Genomic DNA, 15,672 nt, shown 5'->3' with positions numbered 1-15,672 from the left:
CAGCAACTCTTCAATGGTGGTTCCACGAATCAAAAAGTTTTGGAGTATGCCACAAATCCATTACTCTTCAGACTAGATTTTGGTAATATGATGATCAAGATGGGCAACCTTAGCCTACTAACTGGCACACAGGGTCAGATCACAAATATATGCGGCACCATTAAAATATTAAGTTTTAAGTTTTTGTTGTGAAGTTTCTACGTTTAACTGCTGCATGTAGTTTGAGGAAATATTACAATAATTGTATGATGCCCCCTGTATGTTGTGGTGTTTTTTTTTTTTTTTTTTGAAATTTGTCTATTTGATTTGAAAATCGTGACATACTTCTTATATATATGGGATACATACCTTACAGTTTCAGGCTTTCAGTGTTCACCATTTGGTCATTGAGATTTTTAAAAAAACTTCAAAAAAATTCCCCCGTAAGGTGTTTAGTTAGTATTAAGGGTTAATTCCTTTTTTTGTTTTAAGGATAGTTTTGGTATTTTTTTATAAAATTAACTCCGTTAACTTTAACTTGGATGGAAAATGAAGTTAGGGGGGTAAGTGATAAAAAAAAATTAAGCAGGGGTGTAAATGATTAAAATTTTTGGGGAGGGGGTAAGTGATTCTGAAGAAACTTATAGGGAGGTTTTTGAAGTTTTCCCTTTATGTAATTATTCAATATCATTCGTTAACACGCTGATTATTGCATAATTTATCACAGATCGATGCCCCTTTAATTAGTGCTCTGGTCGAGAGGTGGAGACCAGAGACACATACTTTCCCTCAGAATAGTTACCAACTGGAGACGCATGAGCGGCAGACAAAGATGGAAGACGGGGAGAATTTAAAACAACTGACCTTACCGGTAACGGAACATTCTCGGTTGCGGCGATGTCGACATACAACTCCAGAAAATCTGTCCTTCACTGGTTGACAAATTCTTCCATTGTCATCTCCAGGTCTTCATCGTCAACCACTTGCAAACTAATGTATTTATCACATTGCCATAACCTTGTCGTGATCTGAGTGATACATTTGTTGTCTTAAAGACTTAACTTCTGCCGAATTCTCTGATGCAGTTCGCCAATGGTTGCGTTGCGTTGGATACGTGTCGGCCTTTTTTCACCTTCAAACATGATACCTCGTCGACCTTCTACCTTCCTACCATTGTAATATAACACAACACGAACAGAATCAGGACGTGAACTCATTCTTAAATAGAATAAGAAATAAAATTCAAATACTAAATTAAAGGGAATAGATATGAAGAGTGAGAGAAGAGGTGTGAAGAGTGTATGGAGAGGTGAGAGATTATATAAGCTGAGAGACGCCCCATTGGGGGGTCACATGTGACGCCCAAATGTGGCGTCACATTATGCAGTAGATGTGTATTTATTCCCCAAACTATCATAATTACGTAATTATTTAATTAAAATGCAATAAATAAATTTTTTTTCCGTCTAACAAGTGCTCTTGTAATCCAAAAAATAAACGGGTTACAAAACTAAAAAATAAAATAAAATTACCATCCACGAAAATGATTGTACCGGTTGATTTTTTTTTAGATCTGATGACATGCAACAACGACCACCACACACACAAACTTCACAGATATCGTTAAGTTGTTCCATATCAACGATCAAACAGGATGAACAAATATAAACGTGGACCAATAACAATTCACAAGCTAGCATCATTACCCAATGGCAATCCACTTTTGGATTCGCCTATATCCACACCACACACTATAATCTTGTATATCCCCAATCCAACTGTCATTCTCTTAACACATAACCATCCATTCTTGTTCTCCAAAAAAAGAAAAAACCATCCATTCTCATAGTTCTTCAGAACACAGACATTCAAACTCTGAGAATGGCTTCCAACACATTGATGAGTTCTGCTCTCTCAGCCTTCCCATCTCTTCTTTCTTCCTCAAAATCAAGATTTGCCTCGGCGGTTCCACTTTCGTGCTTTGGTTCCAATTCCGCTGGTCGCTTCACCATGACTGCTGACTGGATGCCAGGCGAGCCTAGACCCCCTTATCTTGATGGTTCAGCTCCTGGGTATGCATCAATTTCCCATTTTGTTTAGTACAACAAATAAAAAAAAATCTCTCAAGCGTTGTGCACATACATGTTGATGATTTGAATTCTTTGTGGGTTTTTGTTTTGATGATGATTTGTGCATACATGTTGTGCTTTTGCGTTTCAGTGACTTTGGATTCGACCCTCTTCGTCTTGGTGAAGTACCAGAGAATCTTGAGAGATTCAAAGAGTCAGAACTCATTCACTGCAGATGGGCCATGCTTGCTGTTGTAAGTGTCACCTTGTATGATATTAGAAGAAATTTGCATTTTAGTCCTTTCCAAATTGTTTAGCCTCCATCACCCCCACATTTACATGGTTCATCCTCTTTGTTCGGTGACATTCACAATCTATTTCTACATGGCTCAGTCACTAGATGATGAGTAGTTTTTAGCATTCTCAGTTTGAAATCCTTTGCAAATTTGTTTCACTTTTGAAACAATCTCAATTTGATAAAAAAATAAAAATAAAAAAGAGTAAATAACCTTTTGCGTCCCTCACAAAAAATATGATACGGGTTCCAATTTAGTCCCTTTAAAAAAAAATTAGTCAGTTAGTTCGTAACAAATTCAAAGTAGACCTATTTTAGTCCTTTTCAGGAACTAATATGGGTCTTTTTTGAAATTGTGAAGGACCACGATTTTAACTAAATGGGTTCACTTTGAATTTGTTAGGTGCAAAAAAAAAAAAGATATTTACTCAAAAAATTTTTTTTTTTTTTTTTTTTAATGTTTTCACTTGGTTCATGTTACCACTTGAACCAATTATTATGGATGAATTTTTTGCATTTCAGATATTCTCTTTTCTTGACCCTAATAAAAGTGGTAAAATTCTTAATTTTGCAGCCTGGGATGTTGGTACCAGAGGCATTGGGCTTAGGCAATTGGGTACAAGCTCAAGAGTGGGCAGCAGTTCCAGGGGGCCAAGCAACCTACCTAGGCAACCCAGTTCCATGGGGCACCCTCCCCACCGTTCTGGTAATTGAATTCCTTGCTATTGCCTTCGTGGAGCATCAAAGGAGCATGGAGAAAGACCCAGAGAAGAAGAAATATCCTGGTGGTGCTTTTGATCCTTTGGGATACTCTAAGGACCCTAAAAAGTTCCACGAATACAAAGTCAAAGAAATTAAGAATGGTAAGCACTTCTGAGCTATAAGATATGTATTATTGGGTAATGAGTAATGATGTTTGTTGCATTGTATTAACTGTACTCGTTTTTTCATTTGAACGGTTTTTGAATATTTATGTCAAACATTTTACATTTTGCAGCACTTACCAGCTTATAGTTATTTGTTCATTAAAATGCATCTACTGATATAAATTTAGAACTAGTGATTTAATATATCAGCCCAGACGATGACATCGATTTTTTGTATAGAAAACTGACTAGATTTGTTATTTGTTCAATGTTTAGGACGTCTTGCTCTGTTGGCTTTTGTGGGGTTCTGTGTTCAACAATCAGCTTATCCCGGCACTGGACCCTTGGAGAATTTGGCTACACACTTGGCTGATCCATGGCACAACAACATTGGAAATGTCCTTATTCCCTAATCGCTTTTGCCTTGAAAAGTACAATCTTCTTGTATAATGAATCAGATCTCGTTATGTTGGTTTCTCTTTGCTGTAATTAAACTTTGAATTAACATGTTTCAAAACTCATAGTTTGGCAACTCGTGGGTATGTAAGAAAAGCCTAAAGCGAACTCAAGTCAAGTTGGTTATTTGCACTACATTCATATCTGCAACATCAATGTTATAATTCGGGTGCGCTCGATGAACCCAAAATCCAAACAAAAGCAACAAAAAATTGAAGGAATAGAAATAATAAATAAAAATAATAATATATAAAATAAAATATAGTAAATAAATATAAAGATAGCAAACATTAGTAGTATTGATGATTATTAGATTACTGTTGAGTGAGTTTCAGTGTAGAATCTAACGAATGAAAATAGAGGGACTTAAAACATTCCTATGATAATTTGTAATTGCGTAGATATCAAAATGTTATGTAAAATTAAAAATAAAACAAAAATAGTGAGGTCTTTTTGAAGTTTTATGATAAACTTGTGCTTATATAATCGATTACAATGTCTAGTCAACGGATAAATAGAGGCCCAATAATTTTTGTTTTAAAAAGGGTCTAAAAGCCAAAAAAATGTATCTTGTTCTTTTTTTTTTGAAAAAATTGGGAGATAAAATGTTGTTGAGGTGGCACAAACTCGAAAAATTAAAAAAAAATGGAATTTTTTTTGACCAAATCCCCTTCAATAAGAAGTATTCCGTAGATATCAAAAGATTATATGGAATCAAAAAAGAAATTCGTTATAATTAGACACTCCAGTCAAAAGTTATGATATTTTAAAATTTTACAATCAAATTGTTGACTATTTTGTATCATTTGTCGTCACTTGGTGAGTTGCGCCCAAATGGGGCGCAACCCAGCATTAGATGTGTCGAATTATAGCGTGAACAGTAATGCCAATTTTGAGTGCAACTGATTGTTATAAATCTATAAATGATTCTAAAATACTACGTTTTCATAATAAATAATATTTAATTTTTGTTTTGCCTAGAAACTACTCTAGCGGATTTTCATCTATGGAGGTGTTTGGTATGGAGAATCTGATAAAATTCTTGGAAAAGTGGTGTAGGTCAAATATATTTACCATGTTTGGTATATGTTTAATTTACCAAATACTAGTATATTATTTTGCCAGTCAAAATGGTTTTGTACTACACTCTGCAAAAAAAAATGCACTTTAAAACAATATTTTTTTAATCTGAGTAATGGGCAGACCCCCTTTCCAATTTGAAGACCAAAATGTCCTGAATAAACTTTTCGAAAATGGATTGCTAAAACGTATTTGCTGACTTTGATTAAAAATTTGAACATAATAGGTAATTTTGTAATTTCAGTATACATTTTCATCAATATTTCACCATCAACCAAATATAGTATTAATAAAAATAATCCAATTTTCTCGAAAAAATTAATGTCTATCAAATACTTTTTTGTAACTTACCCAGGCCAAAAAAATTCCATCATATTTTGGGATATTTTTTTTTCCGATTCTAACAAATTTCTCCCATACCAAATATGTATACTATTTTGCAGTTAGCTCATTCATTAGGGGCCGTTTGGTACGTGGCTTTTCTTAGGATTTCTGGGAAAATATTTTTTTCTAAATTTTAAATTTTCAAGTATTATCGTAAACTGAATGTAAAAATCGTATTTTTGAAAATCGAGGATCCCGGAAAAAAAAAAAAATTCTGTACCAAACGCCCCGTTAAAGTCATCTAATGACACGATTTGTTAAGTGTTGAGGTGGCATTTTTTGAAGCTTCTCCAAACCATCTAATGCCACGTGACGTCAAGTACTTCCGAAGAAGCTAATTTAAGTTGAAAATATTGTCCGTACTTCTTTTACCAAATATATTAAAAAATAATATTTTAATGGATTTAATATTTCTGTAGTAAATACATATAATATATCTACATTCACATTCAAAATAATATCGTTTTGAATTAAAAAATTAAAAAATTATAATGATAAAGACTATTATAACTTTGAAAAAAAAATTCAAAATAATTTAATTCATAAAATGATGCCATTTTGGGCTCAATGCAGAAAATTTATCCGCACCGGAAAAAATGAGTCCTACTTTTATATTTCCCTTATCTTTATATTTATTTCTATCCATATCCCATATTTATTTATTTTTTTTGAGCAAAGAATATGTACTGAAAATGATCTCATCAAGTTTTCTAATACCAATATGTGTCAAGGCAGGCATAGCTTATTCCAAATAAACATAAAACTTCGGGAACAGTGACCAAATTGGTCACTTTTTTATCAATGTGTCAGGCGAATAATATTATTTTCAAATATGCCACATGTCAAAAATTGCTACAGCAGGCAGCTAGCGAACATGGTTTGCTGATATTGCATGTTTCTAGTGGCCACCTAATTCTGTACTGGGTATAGCGAACTAAGGGGCAATTAATGCTACCTGCTATGCCATATGACAGACTCAGAGGAGTTGGTTGAATGGGTCAGCGAACTAGGTAGGAAGCAAATGTCAACTGTCAGCATCTTACCTAATTCGTTGCTTTGCCTAGTGAACTAGGTACAAAAAAATTGCCATCTGTCCGCATCTCACTTCATTATCTCATGCAAAGCTGCTAAAGTCATCTAACTTCAAATATGGACGTAGTTTTTTTCCACATAAATCTAAAATTTTACTAGAGAACGAACTTTTAAAACTCAATCAATGGGAATGCTATAAAAAGCTCGAGCTTATATAACATAAATTTTTTTTCCTTAAAGAATTATGAGGACCATTATGTTTCAGTTAGATGGTTAAGGGGGTCGTTAAGGGAGCCATAACAAATAGATGGTTAGTCAACTTTTGTTCTTTTTCACAGAACTTTCCTTCCCTATCATATCACTTGATCTTTTATATTTTAGCAACACTTCAAGAATAGATGTCAAAGAGCTTGTTTATGAAGTTGCCTCGTTACAACAACAGGTTGTTGATGAAGTTGCTTCCTTGCAGCATAGGTTCAATGATAGCTGGAACCAGTTTTTCGCTATTTGCTGCTCAAGTGCAACAAATCCATGAAACTGTATTTAGGATTTTAGGTTGAAGACATGCAAAAGGGAATCAATCAGACACCGACTTTTTTAGCCTTAAACTTGTTGATAATTTAAGTGTGAGTGTTACAGTCCCACGTTTATTAGAAATGGATTAATTAAGTAGTGGAAAATGTAACATCCATTCTCGAGCCGATTTGTTACACAACTTTATGGTCATAAAGCTTACTTGCTTAATTAATTAGCGGAAGACTTTACTTATTTTAATTCACTATAGTTTACCAGACTAAGTGATGTAAATTTTTTTCTTTTAAAAGTCTATTACATAATTACCTTTCTATCTTATTAATTCCTATTTTTTTGATGACTTGATTATTAATTAGCAACTATAAGCAGTCGTTTAATATCTTCCCAAATATAATAACTTGTATTATTCCTGACAGAAAAATGGACAACATAACAACTGTAAATTGAATCTTTCCAGGGACTACAATCCCTCAATATACACACACCTAATAAACAGCAAGTCCAAAACATATCAAATTTACATACAGTCATAATCCACAACTATAGATACATCACATCAAAAGATGGCTTTATACCATAACTATAAAATCCTACGTCACAATTATATACATCTGCATATAGGCTAGTACAGCCTCAAAAGACTATCTGATATCTATGCCTCATCGAAATATCATACAACCAAACTAGAGTAACACACACACACACACACACATATATATATATATATATATATATATATATATATAGCAGACTCCTAAAGTAAGCTGATAACTTATATGCTCTGATCTACTCATCAACCACAGGCTTCTTGCCCTTAGAACGATCACCAACAGCTGCGGTACCTGAAAAATGTTCCCATAACGCGGGGTGAGAATAAATCTCAATAAACTTGGGGTTTAAAGAGCAGTCACCACCCAAGAGTCCACTTCCTGCAAGAAAATATCAAGTACCAAGCATAGAATACACCATATAATCCATATTAACAATTTCATATCGTATTTCTTTTCTGATAATTCTTACTTGTTCTTATATCGTAATTTCTTCTGAATATTAAATCTGTTCATATCTTATGTGCCCATTAGGTTTTCATCTTGCTCTCGTAATATCATCTTACAACATATCTTATCATATCTACTAACACACTTATAATGATTAGAAAACTAAAGTTTCCTCGGCCATACCTTATGCATATCGTGATCATATCCTTACACGTTTCCATTGTTCGTAAAACATAACTTATACTTCCAGGACGGTATCCCACAGAAGATCTTATCAGATTAACTTATCATAACATATCGTATCATATCATAAATAATATCATATGCATGCACTATATGAATGCAACTATGTAAAGTATCAATATTAACAATGAAAGAAAGGGCCTTGAAGGCCGTAGGCATGTGAGGATGAAAACAAAAATTTTCGAAGCGGAATTACACATACCAATTCAAGATACATGCTTTAGGACAGAATGTTACCTTGTTTGTAATTCAAAACTCGAAGATGATTAATGTTAGGCTTGAAGGTTCAAACCCTCTAATGTTGATCCACACCACCCTTTGTCAAGATGCAAGAACCGTTCTTGAAAACCACCAATCGAACACCAAAAGGAAGCAAGCTAAGCGTCCCAATAGGAGAGGAAGGATGCAAGGTTTCAAGGTGTTTAGATGAGTGAATTTTCAGCAAGAAAATACACAAAAAGTGGCGCATGAATTAGTAGAGAAGGAGGGGCAGTTTTTTCTTAAAAACCCTTAGAAAATAATAACCAAAAGGAAAGAACTTAAGGAGAGGAGAGAGCAATAGGTTTAAATAATATTTTTCTCCACAAAATCTGATCATGGAGCGCCCCTTTGGTGGAGGAGAGAGTGGAGTTGTTGCAAATCAAATCTAGCCAACAAACTCCTATCCTATCCTCATAAGACTAAGTCAACTACTTGTCAAAAATCTGGCCAAATAACCATCACATGGTCAGCCATATGGTGCGCCCCATTCAGCCCAAATGCAGTCCAAAAATATTGAGTAGTTGCAATTCAAATTGAATCAACTAACTGAAATATTTCCACAACAAACCAAATCAGAATGGAGCTAAATTTGTTGGCCAAATGACCATCATTAGACCACCCAAATCAGCGCCCAGATCAGCCTTGATGCTGTCCAAAGATCTCCTCTTGATACTTGGGATTTGATCTTGACAAGATACTATCAAGATCTCATCTCATCCTTTTGTTATGAAACAACCTTTCATAGCCAATTCAAATTTAAACATTTAAATTCAAATATTCAAATATTTAAATTCAAAATTTAAATTCAAAATTTAAATTTTAAATTTAAACATTAGATAATTAATTTAACTAATTAAATTAATTAATAATGTCTTGGACCATCCAAGCCTATTACTACAATTCATGCGCCCCTTTCCCTCTTAGGTGGGCATCCAAACTTCTTCTTGGGCTAACAACCATTATTAGGCCCAAAACCTTTAATGCTATAATGTCAAGACAATAAGGTATTAGTGTGTGACCCATTAGGCCCAACATAGCCACTGACATAAATGGGCTTGGGCCCAACAAGACCATAACCTATTTAATGACAACACAGAGCACTAGCAATGCTTTGTTGCCCCATAGCTAGTTAGGTTAATGACATGATCATCCTATTAAATGTATTTGGTTACTGTATGTATTTCCTTTCGTCTCGGTTACCTTCCCTTTAAACCTAGGGTGAGGAAATGTATCAACCCTTGCGGTTTAGGGTAAGCTTTAATTCGAAATAGGGAATCTTCAATTTACTGACTCTAAAGGAAGATCATCTCATTATCTCTTTTACTATGCATAGATTCCCGAGTCCCGTAAATGTCATCCTGATTTCTCCGGTTTACAGATAACCTAATCTCTCACAGAGATTTGACGAATTCCTTCAGCTTATCACCTTATGCTTGTGTTCTTTCAGGACATGCCCAAAGGTATACCTATGTATCTCCATATTTCAGCAAGACGAGGTATACAATCAAAACATGCTTTCTAGAACACAGTCTAGGTGAAAACTTCTGGTCTAAGGAAAGACATACCCAAATAATAAGAGGCTGCTCTAATGATACTATTTGTGAGATTTTCTCATAGAGTCTCTTTGTGGGTCTGTTCAGTGCGAGCTATACCCTTATAGGTTCACCCACGACTTTAGCTAAGACATCTCCATATCTTTAGCTCATGAGGTCTTTACCTTGTATCTGAATACAAGTAGATAAGTTGTGCTAGTCTTACTCGAGATTTCTGAGCCCCATTCTCAGTGTCTCTAGACTAGGAACATAAAATTAGGAATAAACATCTGATATCCTTGAATCCTCATGATCTTGATCTCATCACAGATACTCAAGAGATACCTATTCTATTCCAAGGGGTTTATCTAGTTCCTCATATAATATATTAACAATGATATCGAGACAAAATATGAAACAGGATAAAGAGTGCTTATGATTTATTTGCGACAATATAAAAGGTACACATATGTCCTAATCTAATCAAAAGATTGTCTTTAGGACATCCATATACTAACAAACAACAGTTATATCCTTACGGAAACCATAAACGCCACTGATAATGGCAGAACAACATAGACAGTTTATTACCAATATAAAAGGTACACATATGTCCTAATCTAATCAAAAGATTGTCTCTGGGACATCTATATACTAACAAACAACAGTTATATACTAACACACCTCTTGCTTGTCACTGGTACCAATATTAACGTACCGTTAATGACAGTTTATTATATTATTTTCAATAACCAACATTCTTTCCGTTATTAACTTAGTGATTCCAACAATTCTTTATTAATACAATCCATACCATACATACTCCCCTTTTAAAATACAAGTCATATTAGACCCTTAAACTAATTATTTAAACCACAACTTGTTATAAATATTTTTACCATACTTAAGGCTTAACAAGTCCAACTATTTTTTTTTATAACATAGACAACCATGTCATATGTTCACAGTATACATAATTCTTAACTGTCGAACATATAATCACTAAATTCATCATTAAGATGAAATATCAATAATCACACTCCAAACATACTTGTATCATATTCAATCACACTAGGCATTTGCTACTAATTATTCATTTCCATTAAACAAAACATATTTACCTTTTTATCATATATGGTCGAAACTTATCTTAACATAAAAATTAACTTTTCTAATTTTTATGCTTAATTTCCATAATCTTAATTCATACAAACACATCCCATAGTTTTTATTTACTTAACATATAAAGGAAATACCATACACATACCTTTTATGAATCAACTAATATTTCTTCTAATATCATAAATTTTCATACTTTTCTTAATAATTTCTATTCATATAAACTTATAATATTTAGCGAAAAAACATAATCATAACAAAATTCTAAAACTTCACAAGTACATATATAACATTTAATAATTTCATTTAGTCACATACTTAGTACCAAAACATAATGACACAACCAAACTTTCGTATATCATCACAATTCCATATCTTTCTTTTTAGTCTTTTCATGTGTAGATTCTCTTAATTTTAGCCCACACCTTATCAAACTCTCCATTTCCACACAATCATCAAGAGACCTATTAAACAACTTAAATTATAACTTGGAATTTAGTAACCAAGTTAAAGTTCACAATATTATCTAATCTTTACATCACTCATTTAGTTCTTAAAACATAAGTATCATTTACTTCTTTGTACCACTACTTACTCAAATAAAAGAATAGTGTTATCTTCATTATAAACATTTCTTGAAATTTCTTCAACTAAGAATGTGATCACTATCTTTCAATATATTTTAATCATATAAAAATACAAATCAACATGTATTATTTCACTCATCCTATAAAGATTTCACACTTTACTTCCTAAATTTACCACTTCCTTTTATTTAAATAATATCAAATACTTACTTATCATTCAAAGTTTCTTTTTGACATTGTATCAAACACTTAGATTGCACCATAAATCATACAAAAATCTGCACTTTATATATATATATATATATATATATATATATATATATATATATATATATATATATATATATATATATATATATTCACTTTATTTTTTGTTTCAAACATACCAACTTACCTAGACTTCAACAATCAATTATCAATCATGATTCATAAAATTCATCATCATATATATATGTACGGTAACATCAAAACAGCCCCCTCCAAACAACCATACAACCCACTTGAAATTCTAATCTACACATCCATGAATGTAATTTACTAAAACTACTTGCCAAGTTAACAAAGAATAACTCTCAAACTTCAACTATGTAAAAATATATTTTTTCCTTCCTTATTTAAAACAGAATGTGGCTGTGAGAGGAATAAAGAAGACCCTTCAAGCTTCTTTACAATAAAAACATGATAGAAATGAAATCCTTACCAAACAAACTCCAAGTTTCATGAAGGTTATATATAAAAATTATCATAAAAATCTTACCTTTGTGTGTGCCTTCACATCTTTTACTTAAACTCCTGTCAAGAGCTTCTGATTGCGTTTCTTTTCTTTCCGAAACAGAGAGATACTTTTATATATAGAGCATGCTTAGCTTTTAGCTTATATTTTAACTTTCCTCCTTTTCTATTTGTTATTCAAAAGTAGTTGTTTTTTACTTTTGAATATTTTAACTTCTCCTCTTATGGCTTCCTACATACACTAACGTGGGAGTGGTTCAATGTAAAGCTTTTTCCACTTTGCTTCTATTTCTACATCCGTACAAAAGAGTCCTTTTATTCAAAAAGTTATGACACACCTTTAGTTTTGCTTTTGATCTAATTGGTTTCTTTTTCTTTTAATTGACCAAGTCAACTTTTCTTAATGTAATTTTTGTCTCCTAGTATCATTACATCAGCGCACAAAAGGCTTTAGTATCAAACAAGTTTATCAACTTTTCCTTATTAGTCCATTTCTTCAATACTTGATATAAAAAAACATTAAATAATTACTTTATTTCCTCCTAGTTACGTAGAAGAATGACCAAAACAAAATGATATATTACATATTCTCATAATCAGCGCCTATCCACTTGGATTTGATCAACAAACCTTTATTAATTTGGTTATACTTAGAAATCCAGTATTTAATTTTTTTACTAATAATATTTATTAACATAAAAGCTATATATATTCTTTAATTATACATATCAATCCAAGCATCAATTAATTAATTTAAAGATAGTTAGGTCTACTAATTTTCCTAATTAATTATCCAAACTTAATCAAATTTAGGCCTAATTATCAAATAAATCTAAACTTACTTCATAAATTATTCATATTCTTATTTGTATCAAATAATTATTTTTGAGTCTTATTAACATATTTAACATAACCTAACACATCTTATTAATTATAATCTTAATCATATAATTTTATCTTTCCTAGTTTAAATAAATAAATATTAAATCTAATTAAACACCTATTTAATTTATTTTTTCGTATTTTACTAATGAGGGTTTTTATAGAAAACCTATACACTTAGCCCTATTTGAATGTTGTTTTTAAAAATAGTTTATTGATTTTCAAAACAAAAAACTCATTTGATAAGATTTATTTTTTTTAAAAAAGTTTTAAAAATTGTAACTCTTTTTTTGTTTTTAAAATCAAATTTAGAGAACATGAGTTGGCTTTGTGTTATGTCTTGACTTTTAACTTAGAAAAAAAAAACAGAAAACACATATTTCTATAGAAAAAAATGTTTGTCCTTTTAAATGACACAACTTATATCATTTCATTCTCACAAAGAGGTGAGACCCACACCTTTATATTTTTTTGTCCATTCTCTCTCCTCCTTTATCTATCTCTTTCTCTTACTTAAAATGACACAACTTTACATTCTTTAAAATGATACACACTTTTTCCATTTCTATAACTATTCTACAAAATAGTTTTAAGAACAAAAAAATAGAACACAATCAAATATATCCTTAATATCTTAAAGTTTTGGATTGACACATGGTTTCAAATCCACTTATTTTAATGAATTGTCGCTTATTACATCAATGGAGGTCTTCCCTACAATGGTTCACGTAGTCACTTAACTACGATATCAAAGCCAATAGTTTGTGTTGTAAATATTTGTAAGTATTTGTATTTCCTAGTTTAGTGTTTTGTTATTATTGTTTGAGGATTTGGTTTTATATCCATCTATCCATTATAGTCTCTATATATATTGTTACCCTTTATAAATCATAACATGATAAATAATGATACTTGGTCTTTCTCTTTGCAGTCATCGTCTTTAGTGCAGATTATTTAGGCACTTTTAGTGCGCCCAATTGTTGTGCCTCCACTGGTAGTCTATTTTCAAATGATCTAGTCATGTAACTACCACCAGGTGCACTAGAATTTTTTTTCTGATGACCTTTGTGACTAAGAAGACAACCATTCATCTCAGAATTCTCCAACCTACGGCTCTCTATCAATACAAGTGGACATCCCTCATCAAAATAGGGTAGTTGAAAGGAAAAAGCATCATTTACTTGAAGTCACTGGAGCATTATATAACAACCCACATTAAGAAATCTTGAAATAATAAAAGAAGAACAAGTGTGATTACTAGGCTATACTAGCTTTTGAATAAGTAAGTTTTTTACGTGAATTTTGTTGAGTAAATGAATGAATTGACATGCTAAAATTTGTAAAGATATAATTCATGTCAAGTAAGGTAAATTAGACCCGAATGAGAATATTAATAAAGTCTAGGGGTCAAAATATAAATATGTGAAAGTATAGGGACTAATTTGCAAATAAGCAAAATAATTGATGCACCCAAGCTGTCTCGCTTGGATTGAGCTTTTTCATTATTTATTTCTTTATTTAGGGAATTTTAATAATTGTTAGTTATTTTCTTTTTGTTATTTTAGATTATGTTTGAGTGTGCGTTGATTGTGCGTTATCTCCTTTGATTGCACATGATTATAGTTATTTACTTTTTTTGTTATTTTATTTTTGCCTATTTAAGGGTTGGAGAACCCTATTGTTAGGTGTTTTTTTTTGGTTAAAGAAAATTAAGAAAATAGAATAGTATTTTCTCGCAATCCTGCTATTTGTTTTTACTTCTGTTTGGCCAATTGGTTATTGCTTTGGCATTAATAATGGTCTAACCTTAAGTTTGATTGAAATTCTTTATGGAACTTTGATGACTAGAAGTGGTCTTAGATTAATCCAATTATGTCTAGATTAATTTATAAAAATAAGTCAAAGCTTGGTAAATTAAAAGTCAAGGGTATGCTAAATTGCATGAAAAATCAAAGTATCTAATCAAAGTTGACTAGTTTGATAACGTAGTCTTATTTTATACTAAACGGTTGATTGAATGTATCCATCAATGTCATGATACATATGAAATTGTATGTTTTAAGATGGACCAATCATATTAATTTAAAAAGAATGACTAGGTCAAAGTGAAAGAAAATTAGTAAACTAATTACCTAAGTTAACTTTGTTGAAGTTCCTACATTTATATGATTATTTCTTCTTCATGTGTATGCAGCGCATTTCTCCAGGTTCAGTTTTGAGGGCTGAATATGTATAGAAAAGTAACCAACAGGATTGTAGATGTATAATAATTCTAATTATATGACTTTTAAATTAGAGGGTTATAATGAGGACCTTATGGTCATAAATAGAATGAGGATAAAATTCTAAAATTTTTGATACCTATATTGAGGGTATTTTGCACAGATGAATTTTTATCTGTTAATTTTGACTGCTGAGGTAGTAATAGTTAGTAGAATAGCTCCAAGTTAGAAAATTATAGTTAGAGAGCTAATCTAATGATATAAACATCATGAATGAGATTAGGATATGATTTGATGAAGATTGATACCCATATTGGGGTATTTTTGAAAAGTCACTTCTGCCGGGTATTTTGTCCTGCTGTAGCAGCAGCCGGTAGAATCCCAAAACGGGAAAAAGATAA

General features: G+C 31.8%; 1 protein-coding gene across 2 annotated transcripts; it reads left to right on the top strand.

The window, feature by feature from the left end:
• Positions 1–1,758: 1,758 nt before the first annotated feature.
• LOC133303423 (chlorophyll a-b binding protein 6, chloroplastic) lies at positions 1,759–3,730 on the top strand. Of its 2 annotated transcripts, XM_061503343.1 has the most exons (5): positions 1,759–2,051; positions 2,200–2,302; positions 2,918–3,076; positions 3,173–3,206; positions 3,486–3,730. In XM_061503343.1, the coding sequence occupies exons 1-5, from the start codon at positions 1,861–1,863 to the stop codon at positions 3,620–3,622; spliced, it is 624 nt and encodes a 207-aa protein (XP_061359327.1). In that variant the 5' UTR covers positions 1,759–1,860; the 3' UTR covers positions 3,623–3,730. The 2 variants fall into 2 exon arrangements, with proteins under 2 accessions (XP_061359327.1, XP_061359322.1); XM_061503338.1 differs by having other exon boundaries at positions 1,762–2,051; positions 2,918–3,206.
• Positions 3,731–15,672: the final 11,942 nt, after the last annotated feature.

The sequence above is a fragment of the Gastrolobium bilobum genome, unplaced genomic scaffold (assembly GCF_033153095.1).
Source record: "Gastrolobium bilobum isolate Gb01-03AN ecotype WA unplaced genomic scaffold, APGP_CSIRO_Gbil_v1 utg4147, whole genome shotgun sequence".
In the NCBI taxonomy this organism is placed as follows: Eukaryota; Viridiplantae; Streptophyta; class Magnoliopsida; order Fabales; family Fabaceae; genus Gastrolobium; species Gastrolobium bilobum.
This window is presented reverse-complemented; position numbering and strand designations above follow the sequence as displayed.

Bases quoted from the DNA above. Each gene is read 5' to 3' on its own strand.
- LOC133303423 (XM_061503338.1), top strand. From the start codon at position 1,861: ATGGCTTCCAACACATTGATGAGTTCTGCTCTCTCAGCCTTCCCATCT. The intron at 2,052-2,199 runs GTATGCATCAAT...TTTGCGTTTCAG, and splicing joins CTTGATGGTTCAGCTCCTGG to TGACTTTGGATTCGACCCTC. The intron at 2,303-2,917 runs GTAAGTGTCACC...TTAATTTTGCAG, and splicing joins GATGGGCCATGCTTGCTGTT to CCTGGGATGTTGGTACCAGA.